At 48.2% G+C, this 14,389-nt stretch overlaps 1 protein-coding gene across 4 annotated transcripts in view; it reads right to left on the bottom strand.

Moving 5' to 3' along the window:
- The window catches only part of NF2 (NF2, moesin-ezrin-radixin like (MERLIN) tumor suppressor), a 102,368-nt gene that overhangs the window by 9,695 nt on the left and 78,284 nt on the right, over positions 1 to 14,389 (bottom strand). For 2 of the 4 annotated variants that reach the window (XM_081892399.1, XM_081892398.1), the window contains exons 15-16: positions 13,676 to 13,835; positions 10,522 to 10,567 (exon numbers count right to left, since the gene is read on the bottom strand). In XM_081892399.1, the coding sequence (XP_081748525.1) occupies positions 10,532 to 10,567; positions 13,676 to 13,835 (196 nt within the window). In that variant the 3' untranslated portion in view covers positions 10,522 to 10,531. The remainder of the gene's footprint in view (positions 1 to 10,521; positions 10,568 to 13,675; positions 13,836 to 14,389) is intronic. The other 2 variants (XM_081892397.1, XM_081892396.1) reach the window with 1 other exon arrangement.

The following is a 14,389-nucleotide window of genomic DNA, read 5'->3' on the forward strand; positions in this document are numbered from 1 at the left end:
CGACACCCATTGCGACCCCACCGGTCATGCTGCCCTTCAACCACCTCTGATGGCAGGCCGGTTTTTACACATTCTCCTCTCTCATCTAGCCATGCAGGAGGTGCAAGCAGACTTCAAGCTGGGCAGAGAGGCTCCCGGAGGGTGCCAAGCAGGGAGCCTCCATGGTGCTGCTGGGGAAAGCCTTGAGGCTCAGATAAAGAGGCTCGGGGGGCATATTCAGTCCCTGGGTTTGAGGTCCCCTCCTCTCCCCTGGTTTTTAAATGCAGAGGGCAATCCTGCAGCAAAACATCTCGCCCTGTTATTCTGGAAACTACCAATTTCACTCTTCCCTGCGTCGGGCTAATCAGTGGCAAAGACTTGCACACCTCGGTGGCACAGAGCCTCCTACGCCGAAGCCTGCAGGGAGAAGGGCTGGCTCTGCAAAGGCCGCCTGTTTCCCATGCTTGCCGTTCTTTATCCAAAACACCCTGGTGGTTACGAGAAGTAGATGCATGCCCCCCAACCAACCACGGCCTCTGCTGCTTCTCTCTGAGCATCCCCCTTCTCTAGAAGGAGACAAGATCAGACCCAAGCTTTTCCTCCTCCTCTGCTACTACAGGTGTCTCTGAATGTGTGGGCTGTTTTCTTCGACGCAGATGCAAGGCGGGGAGGGGGAAAGCGAGCATGTGTGTGCCATCGCACGCAGCAAGATTTCGTGCAAGCCAAACCTGGGTGATTAAGAGCAAATTACATTTTTGTCACAGGGAGAAAATTGATTTTACAAGGCGCCATTGTGCGATCCGTCCCTCTTCCTGCAGGGAGGGAGGGGAGAGAGGAAGGAGAATAGGCTCTACAATGCGCTAACTGGGCGAATCAAAGAAAATATATATATGAAGGGGAGAGGGAGAGAAGAGGAAGGCAATCAAATAGCCAGAAGGAGAAAGAAGAAGAAGAAAAAAAGGGGGGGATCTTCTCTGCTCCTTCTGCCTGGAGGCTGCTGTATCCCCCCAGGAGACCCGGGGCTTTTATTTGATTTGGAGGAACCAATAACTCTGTTGCAGTCAAGCTCATTTTGCACTAGCTAACCCAATAACTGCAGCCCCCCCCCCCCATTTTTGCTGGCTTGGCAAAAATCGCACAGAATTGAAATGAGACCACCAAATCCATTTAGGCCGTATCCCCAATAATACTGGGGGGGGGGCAAGTGGGAGGAGGAGGAGAAACAGCCACGGTGTGGGGTTTACGGAAATGGGACTACTCTGAGTTAGGAGTCTGTTTCCACTTGAGAATCTCAGATGGGGCTTCCTGTGACTCCAGAGGAAGAATTAAGGAAGCGGAGTCTCCAGATCTACCTAGAGATGTGTGTGAGACAGAAAAGTCCCTTTGGAAAGGCAGATGAAAGAAGCCATTTCTTCAGTCCCAATCACTGAACTGTGGAACTCGCTCATTAAACTGCGGAACTGGCTTCAAAAGAGGACCAGGCAAATTCATGGAGGAGAAAGCTATTGCTGTCTACGAGCCATGATGGCTATGCTCTGCCTTCACAGTTCAAGACAGCAACGCTTCCGAATGCCAGTTGCTGGAAACTTCAAAAGAGGAGAGTGCTGTTGTGATCGGGTCCCGCTTGGGATCTTCCCACTGGAGCATCAGATTGGCCAGTGTAAGAACAGGATTCTGGACTAGATGTGCTATTGTTCTGATCCAGCAAAGCTTTTCTTGTTTCTTAAGGGATTGATTTGAAACAGCATGTAACCAAAGGGTTAACATACATGCTACTTACTGCTCCAAATCCCCCCTCTCAAAACAGCTTTTCTCAAGAAACCAGGGTATCAGGCACAGATTTGCATGCAACATTTAGTTTCAGGCCCTTAAAAAGAATGCAAACAATATCTCATCCCTTTTTTTAAAAAAAAAACAACCAACTATGCTGCCAACCTTGCCTTGTATTTCAGCAGCATAAAAAGTTTACAGCATCTCATTTACCTGTCACTGGCAAACGGCACAGAGGCTGCGTTTTGCAGAGACAAGGTCACCCTGGCATCTAAGCAATCTCCTTTTAACACCCCTAAACTTTTCAGGCCTCCCTCTCCAACCCTGCAAACGGGGGAATGGGGCACTGTGCCCCAAATCTCAGTCTGCTCTCCACCAGCCCCCACCTACCTGCCTGCTTACTTTCTAGCAGTTCCCGCCTCCTTAGTCTCAGTGCAGCAGAAAGGAGAACGGCAAAAGCTGAATTAGACTCTGTACACGCTCCTGCTTACTCTGCATCTAATGCGCTCTCGCCACTGGTTTGAGAACTGGTGTACACACATTAGCCACAATCCATATCTATCCTGTCATTTCTTGGGAAAGGCTGCCTTTTGATAAGTTTGATCCCAAACCAGCTCCAATCTGGGCTAAGAAGAATAACGACCCAGTTACGTTTTAAGCTGGTGACATTTCAACTCTATGATTCTATGATGCTACACCCGGTCTTAGTTGGCTCTGCCTGTCATTAGCTCTGGCTCCCTCTACTGTTGGTCTCCCTGCCTTCCACCCTACCAGTCACACTGGGCACACCAGCGGTAAAGAAAGCAAGGCTTTATTACTTGAGCTTAGAAACAGTATCTAGAGCTCAGCATCATGATGCAAAGGCAGAACACACTCATAAACTCAGAAAATGTATTGATAATGTAATGGAAGGATAGCAATAAACGATAATATTTATTGCTACTCTTTCATTGCATTATAGGAACGCAGAATATAAGCATAGCACAGAGAAAGGCTGCAGTTCTGTGCACGTTTAGTCTGAGAAATGAGTGGGACTTGCTCCTGAGTAAACATAGGCTGGAGCAAGCTGGAGGTGTCGTAGCCACTCCACAGCTTTCATGAATCCATTTCCTTTCAGTTTATAATATACCCTTTGAAGCAAAAGCACAGCTTTTTTTCTGCATCTGAAAGAGTAATATTCTATACACATTTATTAAAAAGAAAGCCCTGCTTAATTCAATGGGGCAGGGCTGAAAGGGGGAATCGTAGGACTGTGACGCTAGACTATTGACAGGGGGACAGGCCCACGTAGGGGGAGTGGGGAGGATAAGGATCTGGGCTGCCCATTAAATCCAGCTCTCCACCACAGTAATGACAATGTACCAACAGAACCTTTCTGAAAGGCTGAGTTTATGGAGGAGAATAGCTAGCTACTTAAGAGGACTGGCGGTTGGAGTGAGCCTTGGCGTGGGAAGGCATGGGCAAAATGGATGGAGAAAGGTTTTTCTCCCTGAATTCTTGGATATCTAATGAAGCTGAAGGTTGGGAGATTCAGGACAGATAAAAGAAAGAACTTCTTCATGCAATGCATGGCTAAGCTATGGAACTCATTCCTGCAGGAAGCAGCGATGGTCACAAGATTGGGTGGCTTAACAATAAAAGGTAAAGGACCCCTGGCAGTTAAGTCCAGTCGTAAACGACTTTGGGGTTGCGGCGCTCATCTCGCTTTACTGACCAAGGGAGCCAACATTTGTCCAGACAGTTTTTCCGGGTCATGTGGCCAGCATGACTAAGCCACTTCTGGCAAAACCAGAGCAGTGCATCGAAACTGCGTTTACCTTCCCGTCGGAGTGGTACCTATTTATCTACTTGCACTTTGACGTGCTTCCGAACTGCTAGGTTGGCAGGAACTGGGACCGAGCAACGGGAGCTCTAGCCATGATGGCTCTGCTCTTGTCAGGGACTGTGTTGAGGAGGGCTGCACTGAAGAATAATGATGGAAGCCACCCCCTCCCCCTGATCCTAATCCTGAATCTTCCCAGGAGCAGGAGGACAGTATAGATTTGGAACAGAGGTTTGCAGAGGGGTATAGTTCAGAAGGCAGAAGCTGGGAAATACTGGATGGGGAACAGCTAGGAAAAGAAACACTGGAAGAGAGGGGGTTAACAGATTCACAGTCTCTAGACAGCATTCACACACCCCTTCTTCAAAGACATGGAGAGCTCAGAAAGTGTTAGAGCAGAAAACACAGAGGGTACAAGCTCAGATTATAAAACATAGTAGTGACATAGATTAATAGTGACGGGGGGGGGTGACCCTTAGTTGGGAGCACCACCATTTCTAGGTAGACGTGTTCTTTTGTCTCTCACTGTGATTATTAAAGAACCTAACTTGTAAGACGTTCCTTTCATTTGATCTTCTTATTTACTGCCACTGGGGAGGAAGCTGCTTCCCTGAAGCCTGACACATGCTCAGTGGCAGGAATGCTTCTGAACACCAGTTGTTGGAGACCACAGGACGGGACAGTGACCACATGCTTGGGTCCTGATTGTGGGCTTCCCAGAAAAGATATCTGGTGACCACTGTGAGAACAGGATGCTGGACTTTATGGGCCATTGGCCTGATCCAGCAGGCTCTTCTACTGTTCTTATGAAGGCATGCCAACTGCTTACTCTTTCCCAGAAAGGAGAGCTGGATCGCTCTGGTTCCCCTCTTTCCTGTTTTGCAGGCAAAACACATGCCTTTTCTCTTTGGGGGGAAGAAAGAAAAACAAGTTTGAAGCTGCTCCAAAATCCTGCCTGCTCCTGTTGAGCGTTCGTCACAGATTCATCAGCCTGGCCTAAGAGGAAACCCTTGAAGTCCGAGGCATAGAGAGAATGAGAGACCCTCAAGAATGAAAACAAACCCCGTCTTCTACATTCTTCTGAAGTCTGAAGCAGCAGCCAGCCCCCCTGAAGTTCAGCCAGCTGGAATTAGCGAAGCCAGCGCACTATGTGCAGAGGAAATCAGCTTCCTGAAGAGATGTCTGTGCTGCGCCCCCGGAGCTCATAAAAAGGGGATTAGCATGTTAACCACATAATTAAACATGAAAAATTCTGCAGGCTCCATCCAAGGTGGAGAGGGAAACTCGGGAGGTCGCAAACATGACCTTTGTTCCCATGCCGGGGCTTCATCACAGAGGGGCCTCTACTCGGAACTGGGACATAGAATCACAGAATTGTAGAGTTGGAAGGGACCCCAAGGGTCATCTAGTCCAACCCCCTGAAATGCAGGGTCCTCTGGCTGAAAGTGAAGGAGAGGCCATAGCTCGAGGTGGAGCATCCGACTGTGCTGCATGGATCTAAATCCAACAAGAAACCCAAGGGGTAACAGCTGTTTAGTGGCAGAGCAGCTGCCTGGAATGCAGAAGGTCCCAGATTTAACCCCAAGGTAGGGCAGCCTGAAACTCCAAAGAGCTGCTACCAGTCATTGTTGACCATACTGGGCTAGATGGACCAATGGTTTGACTCGGTGTAGGGCAGCACCGTGTGTTCCTTCCTTCCTCATTGTTGTTGTTATTTATTAAATTTGTATGCCACCCTTTAGTGATGTATGGAAGTGAGAACTGGACCATAAAGAAGTCTGATCGCCAAAGAATTGATGCTTTTGAATTATGGTGCTGGAGGAGACTCTTGAAGAGTCCCATGGACTGCAAGAAGATCAAACCTCTCCATTCTGAAGGAAATCAGCCCTGAGCGCTCACTGGAAGGACAGATCCTGAAGCTGAGGCTCCAATACTTTGGCCACCTCATGGGAAGAGAAGACTCCCTGGAAAAGACCCTGATGTTGGGAAAGATGGAGGGCAGAAGGCGAAGGGGACGAGAGAGGACGAGATGGTTGGACAGTATTCTTGAAGCTACCAGCATGAGTTTGACCAGACTGCGGGAGGCAGTGGAAGACAGGAGTGCCTGGCGTGCTCTGGTCCAGGGGGTCACAAAGAGTCGGACACGACTAAATGACTAAACAACAACATGCCACCCTTCATCCGAAGATCACAGGGTGGCTCACAACACAAAAATACAAAATGAGAACACAAAATACATAATAAAAACAAAAGCAAACCATAAAAAACCCTCCCACAAACACATTTTAAAAGGACATAGAATTTGCAGTATTGTCTAACTGCAGATCCAGAGGTCCTTCAAACAAATCACCAATCAAACCCAGGAGCCAAACATTAAGCATTGTCACATTGCTTCTATCTCGAACCCCCTGAGTGTTATTCTGAGGGCTCCTTGCTGCCTCGAGGGCTGTTTTACAGCAGAAAGGAGAGATTTTTAATAAACAAATTCCCTAACCTCCTCTCAGGACCAGCTCTTGCGTCCCATTTAAATTATCTTTCCGTACCCACCTCTGCCAATAAAGCTTTGGTTTAGCACCTTCGGTCTGCAGCCTCCCAGTGGAAGGAAATCTAAGTATGTGGAAATGAATTTCCTTATATTCGTCCTCTGCTGCTGTCTGTCTGCTGTCTTCCCAAATGCTGTATAAAATTTTAAGTTGTCCATGGCATGAGGCAGGGAACTGCCTACTTCTCCTCTGAGAAAGGGCCGTAACTCAGTGGAAGAGCATCTGCCTTGCATGCAGAACAACCCAGGTTCAATCCCCAGCATCTTCAGGTAGGGGTGGGAGAGATTCCCTACCTGAAATCCTGACGAGTCCGTGTGGACAATACTGAGCTAGATGAATGAATGGTCTGATTCCGGAAAAGGCAGCTTCCTATGTTCCTGTGCAACTCTATAACATGTCCCAAAACTTGAAGACCCTGTACAGTTGTACCTTGGTTTTCAGATACGTATCTGAAGAAGTGTGCATGCACACGAAAGCTCATACCAAGAACTAACTTAGTTGGTCTTTAAGGTGCTACTGGGGGGGAAAAATGTTTTGACTATGGCAGACCAACACGGCTACCTATCTGTAACTGATTCCATGACAAATAGCCATCCAACCTCTGTTTAAAAACCTCCAGCAATGAGAGTTCTATACCTTCCAAGGTAGTCTGTTCCACTGTTGAACAGTTCTTACCATCAGAAAGTTCCTCCCACTGTTTAGTTGGAATTTCATTTCTTGTCATTCGGACCCGTTGTCTCAGGTCCTACCTCTGGAGCAGCAGAAAACAAGCTTGCTCCATCTTCCGCATGACAGCGCTTCATATTACTAAGTTCCACGTGACATGCAATAGTACAGCTGTGCGAAATGGATCAGCTGCGACAGCTGCTCACGCAAAGGTGCTGCTGCATGTCTCACCCCCTTTTGAGCACCATTCTGAAAGTGGCTTGGTCTGGAACTGTTGGGAAATCCAACTCTGCAGCCTGGGCCTTGAGGGGAAAGTGAGTCTCGCAGGCAAAGTGACAGAGCAAAGCAGAGCGGCGAGGTACTCAAGGAGAGTGGGTTAGTTTAGGAAGGCAGGCAGTGAGAAAAAGACAACCCGAGATCTAACAGAAGGCAGAGGTTTAGACAAAGTCAACGCAGGCTCCAAAGGGTTTGATGCCACCATTTGCCCCACTGAGGACATGCTAGCCAGAAGTTCTAGATTGCCAAAGTAGCCTCATGTTGGCCTCAGTAACTTTTATGTTTGAAGAAAATCCCCCCCCCCCAAAAAAAATGCTCATCTAAGATTTTGCATGTGCCAAAGACAAGATGCAATGGAGCAACAGGCCAGTTAAACCAAGTGTCATCACGGCAACCATTCATACTTTTTGTTCACTGATGGCTCACCTGCTTCCTTGGGGCACAAAACCAGCATGAAACCTCCCTGCTGCATTGCCCCAGGTATATACTTAGCCTCAGGACCGGAAAGCTGCTTTTTAGCAAACAGACTAGCTACAAAGCCATCTTTGGACCTACCAGGACTTGAGGCCACCAAAAATAAGAGCTCCAGGGAAGAGATGGCATGGGAGGAACAATATTATCGTTCTTTCTGATCTTCCCTTTCAAGATTCAATTTAGGAAGTGGACAGGGGGAAGTTTTTATCCCTGTCTTGTAACTTGAGGACTGGAGGGTATCCAAAGAAGCTGGAGGTTGGAAGATCCGGGACAGAGAAAAGAAAGGACGTCCTCATGCAGCACATAGTTAATCTGGGGAACACTGCTCCCGCAGTGATGACCACCACCTTAAAGGTAAAGGGACCCCTGACCATTAGGTCCAGTCGTGGCCGACTCTGGGGTTGCGACGCTCATCTCGCTTTATTGGCCAAGGGAGCCGGCGTACAGCTTCCGGGTCATGTGGCCAGCATGACTAACTAGAGCAGTGCACGGAAACGCCATTTACCTTCCCACCGGAGTGGTACCTATTTATCTACTTGCACTTTGACATGCTTTTGAACTGCTAGGTTGGCAGGAGCAGGGACCGAGCAATGGGAGCTCACCCCTTCGCGGGGATTTGAACCGCCGACCTTCTGATCGGCAAGTCCTAGGCTCTGTGGTTTAACCCACAGCGCCACCCGCGTCCCTTACCTTAAAAGAGGATGAGGCAACCGCATGGAGGAAAAGGCTATCGGCAACTACTAGCCACAATTGTTATGCTCACAAATGCTATGCCTCCACCGTTGGAAGGAGCAACCACTCAGTCCATAGAGCATGACACTCTTAATCTCCGAGTCATGGATTCAAGTCCCATGTTGGACGAAAGATTCCTGCGTTGCAAGGGGTTGGACTAGATGAGCTTTAGGGATCCCTTCCATCTCTATGATTCTACCAGCTGGCGGCAACCACAGGGCAGGGACACTGCTCTTGTGCTCAGATCCTGCTTGCAGGTTTCCAGCAGGCACTGTAAGAACAGGATCCAGGCGAGATGGGCCACTGGCAGGCGCTTCAGATGTCCTTATGTAACGCTAGTGTGGCCAGTTAGCAGACTCTGAAAGCCCGCTCCCCCCCCCAAATCCCCCATGGCCCATCTTGAAAGGTGCCAACGTTGACAAGCCGTTCCAATTAAGGATCGTCCCGCAGGAACAGCCTGGGTGGCATTCCTGCCCTTCACCAAGATCTGAACGATTCTGCAGAGCAAACCGTGGGGGGCACGAAGCAGAGGTGCCAGAGCACCAGCCAGTGAGGACGCTCAAGCGAAGGCTTCCAAAGACCAGGGAGCAGCTTTGAAGTGCTCAACTCGAACAGGAGAGAGCAAAAGCGGCAGCTTCAAAAAAAGGTTTCAGAAAGATTTATTTTTCAGAAGTTAAAAAAGGAGGAGGGGGAATCAATCGGCTGCCAAGGGAGAGGGGTGATTAATGAGGGGAGGGTGTAGGAGATGAGGAACAGAGCTGAGGATTCAACTTTTGACTTTACCTGCAGGGTGGCGATTCTCTTCGTGGGGCAGAGGGAGAGGTGTCTGCCCCTCCCTTCCCCATCACACATGCAGCCTAAAAGGAGGGGGCATCGCTCCTGTTTTTGTGTAAGTGCTCCTCTGCCGTGGCTTTTTGAAGAGGAGGTGGAGAATTGGGAAAGGTCAAGCTTCTGAACGCAGAGGCCTCTGCAGGAAGCCAACCCTTCCATATTGTTGCTGTGATTTATTTGATAGTTCAGTTGGTAGAGAATGATACTCTTCATCTCAGGGTCATGGGTTCGAACCTCACGTTGGGCAAAAAAATTTCTGAACTTCAGGCGCCTGGACTAGACGAGCCTTGTGGTCCCCTCCAACTCTGTAATTCTACGTTTTCTCATTACCGCTACCCTCCACCATAATGTCCCGGGACAGGTTAAAGCAATTTAGAAATACCATATGAAAAACAGTTTAAAGCATGTTAACAGCCATGGGTACAGGGTGGGTCTTAAAAATATACATCTCAAGCATCAAAGGTCAGGGTAAAGAGGGGTGTTTCTAGCCTACACATAATGAAGGTGCCAGGTTTGCTTCTGTGGCAAGGGAATTCCACAGCTTAGGAGCCACCACGGAGAAGGCCCTCTCCTGATTCACCCATCCACTGAACTTCTGGGGGCAGAGGAACTACCAAGAGGGCCCCCTCTGGCAATCTTAATACCCAAGAGGGTCTTGTAGGGAAAGAGGCAGCCTTTTCAAATTTGGGGACTAAGTTGTTTAGGGATTTAAATGTGAGCACCTCTAACCGGGCCCAGAAATGAGCTAGCAACCGTTAACATCTGCTGTTACCTGTGTGATGGTGGGAGAAAGATGCACAGCTGCGTTTCGGATATACACTAAGTGAACAAATTTCCTAATGGAGTATTATTGATCTGTTGGGCTAAGTGAAGAAGCACAGGTGGCAGGATAAGCCTTTGCCAACCTGCTACCCTCCAGATGCTTTGGACTACAGCTCCCATCAGCCCCTTCCAGTGTGACCATGCCCTTTAGCACCATATACCCGTGCTGACTAGGGGCTGATGGGAGTTGCGGTCCCAAAAATCTGGAGGGCCCCAGGCTGGCGAAAGCTGCGGTGGAGTAATATATATATATAAATGTTGCGCGCTGCCTTACTTCCCAATGCAAAACCTCCTTCTGTCAAGACTTGTCAATGTGTTAATTGTGACAGACTGGTGGAATCGCACCAAAAGTGGGGGGACGCGGCAAAAAAGGAGGAGAGGTCCCCTCCAGCATCACACCCACCGGGAGGAGGGGTAGCATAAGGCTCCTGACCTGTTTGCCAGATTTCACCCTCACAAGGACCCTGCGTGGGGTGACAAGCTCCAATAGCCCTGCCGGGTGTGGTGAAAGGCGGTGGATTTCCCACAAGCAAGCTCATGCAGGGGTTAGTAAGAGACAGGTGGCCATCCCATCACCGCACGCAAAGAAATCTTGGAATAACCTACTTGGAAGGTCTCAAATGCAGATAGGTCTTCTGCCCTGGGCTTGAGGCTAAACCGGCAAAATGAGAAACAAACACACAAAAGAAGAGGTCCTCTGTGAAATCGAGAGTGTCAACGTTCCCAGGTCGCGTCTTCCTCAAACAAAGTGTGAAAATTGGGTTGGCGGTTCTATAGCTCACTGGGCACTATCTCCTCCGGAAAGCTCTCTTGCCCAAGGCTCACTCAAAGTCCCATTTTAACGGGACTCACACAGGAAAACATCGTGGGCGAGGATTGTATTCCATTTTCATTGGAGGGCAAGCCAAAATGCTACAGGCCAAGCCCGGCAGTTGGATAGTTTTAGCACAGCAGCACTTAAACCCTCTGGAACTCCCTGCCTCTTGACATTAGGCAAGCGCCTTCGCTGTACTCTCTGCAGCACCTGCTAAAAACGTTTTTGTTTAGACAGTCCTACCCAGACATGTAGGGAGGGTGTCGGTGTATGTTTTAATCTGGTTTTAATCTATTGCTGATTTTGTCTTTTGACTGCTTTGAATAGTCGTTTTAGCTGAAAATGTCACTCTCTTATTCTTTGTAAACCGCTTTGAGGGTTTGCTTGTGTTTTTTTGCAACAAAGCAGTTTATACATTTTAATGAAAGAAATGAACTATGGGCCAGGAGAGTGTTCCCCTGTCGCAGCAGTGGGCATCAACCTTGATCTATTGATCTTTCCTTCTATCTGTTTAAATTGCAATGTAGGCCAGCACGAGATCTGTTCTGAAGCTGTCCCTTGAAGGCAGCAAGGAAAAAGGGTGCAGAGTATGATTTCAGTAGGCACCGGAAGAAGCCTCGGACTGGTTTTGTTGGTGCACCAGGATAACGGCAGTCACCTTGCCACCTTGACCCTCCCTCTCCCCCCCCCCGGAAAGCAGCAGTAATGCCGCAGCGCAGAGGTCAGGGGTGCATGGGTGCCCCTCCCTGCCCGTCCCACTTCAGTCCATCCCAAAACGACAAGCTGCCCTTCCTAAAATCATATTTTCTACATATTATTGATATAAGAGCCTCCTTTGCATCTGGACATATAAAGTTAAAAAGAAAAAGAAAACAGAAATGGGTCCCATGTCCTGGGCTGAGGTTAAAAGGTGGGTCCTGGGTCGAAATATGTTGACGGTACTGTCACAAGCCAATATGGTGCCGTGGTTAGAGTGGCAGGCTAGGAGCTGGGAGAGACCAGGGTTCGAATCCCCCGTTCAGCCATGAAGCTTGCTGGGTGACCTTGGGGGCCAGTCTCTGCCCTACTCAGCCTAACCTACCTCACAGGGCTGTTGTGGGGATTAGAGAAGGGAGAACCATGTCTGACACCTTGAGCTCCTTAGAGGTGAAAGGGGGAAAAGGTAGGACACAAATGAAACAAACGAATAAATAAAGTAACAAAATCCGAGTAGGAAATAAATCAAAATAAAACAAAGCAGAGATGAGATGAAGCAACTCAGGTTTCTTGTCTACAACGATCCTCCCTCCATCTGCCAAGGGATTTTTTTAATAGAAAGCTTGTTATCTTTGGCTTAAAGGGGCGATTCCTTGCTGACAAAGTCTCCTGGGATTCCAAAGAGATATTCAAGGCAATCCAAAGATTTCCCTCTTCTCAGCAAATATTTCAACCTTGCTGAATCCCGCAACGATGGGAGAAGAATGATTTCAAAACAGCAGGTCAACCAGGCAGAGAGCTGAGGCAATTATTCCTCTTGTAACCAAACGAGGCACACAAAGGGAAGCACGGACATTCAACAGTCAAATGAATTTTTAACTTTTTTTTTTGGCTGAGATCAGCAATATGGGAAATGAGGCTCTGAAATGATGCCTAAGTAGAACCTCTCCATCCAGGAGTAGTATTGCTGCTGAATACCAGCTGCTGGGCTGCAACGGCAGAAAAAAGATCCTGGTTTTATGCAACTGGCCAGCCATGGAGGTGGATCACGTGGGCCTCTGTGGGGGAATCCAGCATGGCCCTTGTGAGATGTATTGCCTTCCCCCTCTCTCACTCCAATACTTTTTCCCTGCTGCAGCTCTACGTGTTATGAAATGAAGGAGATCTCCAGCCCCATACTGTGCACTTTTCTCTGCCCCCCTGCTTTTGGAAGCCCTATAAGAACCTGCTATAGGAGAGGGACTGTGAGTGACATTGGTGGGGCAGGAGGTTTCTAGGACCAAAGTGAAACTGTAAAGCTCCTCTGTTATTTTTTTGCTATCGGACACTGCGTCTTGGTGCTGTTGCAATAGGAGTTGGACACTGACCAGTGGCAGTACCTTTTCGGTGGTGGCTCCCTGGTTATGGAATGCCCCCTCTAGTCAGGTGCACCTCTCTCCTTTATTATTAAATTTCTGGTAGAATTGGAAAACATTCCTTCCCCCATCCCCGCCCCCAAGCATTAGGTGGCTGAGAAACACTCAGTGGGAGTTGTGCAACAGCAACACCTGGAAGGCCAAAGACTCCTCTGGTCTTCTCAGGTTCTCTAAGGAAATTACCAGTTTTTTTTTCTTTTAAAAAAATGTTTAGGGGTACTCTCATTTTCCTACTCATATTGAAATACCGTCCCTCAATGAGGCCAAACTTAGATTCACAAAATGTTTAGGGGTATGCGTACCCCTGCGTCCCCTCTAGAAAAAAGCACTAGAAATTACTAAACGCCAGAGGCACTTTTACAGCCACCGTGCAATACTGGTTCCACGTTTGTAAGCCACTGAGCATTTTAACGTGGCACCATGGACACTTCGGAACTCCCTGCCTTTTGAGATCAGGCAGCTTCACTGTGCCCTTTTTGACACCTGATGGAAGCATTTGATTTAGGCAAAGGCTACTCAGATACGTAGAATCTTGAATTGCATTTTCATCTGCTTTTTAGCTTGCTGTTGATTTCAGCTATTACTGTTTTTCAACGTTTTCAATAGCCATTTTTAACTGTTTTTTTACTGACAATGTCAATGTCTTGTTCTTTTTGCATACAGCTTTGAGGGGGCTGTTGTATATAAATGTTATGAAATAAAAATAAAATAATTAAATAAAGGCGCTCTCCAAAACATGGCACAAGGTCTCTCTCTCTCTCCCTGCGCGACATGTCCTGAATTGACCTCGGCCGCATTTCCACGCACCAAGAAATCCCGTTTTTTACTACGATACCTTCTTGATGGTGTTGTGCTTGCTGCTGCCCCGCTCGTTGTTCTCGCTGTGCAAGATGTCCATCGCCGTCTCCCTCTCCTTCAGCTTCAGAGCCTCGATCTCGGTCTTCAGCTCGTTCAGCTGCTCCTGGAGGTGCTTGCTTTTCTCCATGTACTCCACCCTGAGCAACGACACACACAGACACACACATACACACACACACAGAGTGCCTGCCGTTAGCTGCGAAACCAAACAATTTTTGCAGACCCAGCTAAAATAGATAGGCTTCTCATTTAATTATCCCTGAAGCGCTGCCTGGAGGATGAAACCGATGACATTGCTTTGAAATGCACCAAAAAAGCTTCGCTAAAGCAGAGGTGGGTTGTTGTTTTTTCTGTTTTTTCTTTCCCACCCGTCCTCACAAAGCTGGAACAGGTGACTGAATGTCATCTGGACCAGCCTACCAGCCTGGTAGTCAGATAAGCAATTCAGAAGTTGCAAATCACAGAACTGTAGAATTGGAAGGGACCTAGGGAGCCATCTAGTCCAGCCCTTGAAATGCAGGAATCACAGCTAAATCCTGAACCACGGAACTACCGTATTTTTCGCACGATTGGACGCACCGGACCATAGGACGCACCTAGTTTTTTTGGGGGGAAATAAAGGGGAAAAAATTTCCCTTTATTTCCCCCCCAAAAGCAGGTCAGGGAAACCGAACCAGGTCGAGGAACAGCG

The sequence above is a fragment of the Podarcis melisellensis genome, assembly GCF_964234715.1.
Source record: "Podarcis melisellensis genome assembly, chromosome: 16".
NCBI lineage: Eukaryota > Metazoa > Chordata > Lepidosauria > Squamata > Lacertidae > Podarcis > Podarcis melisellensis.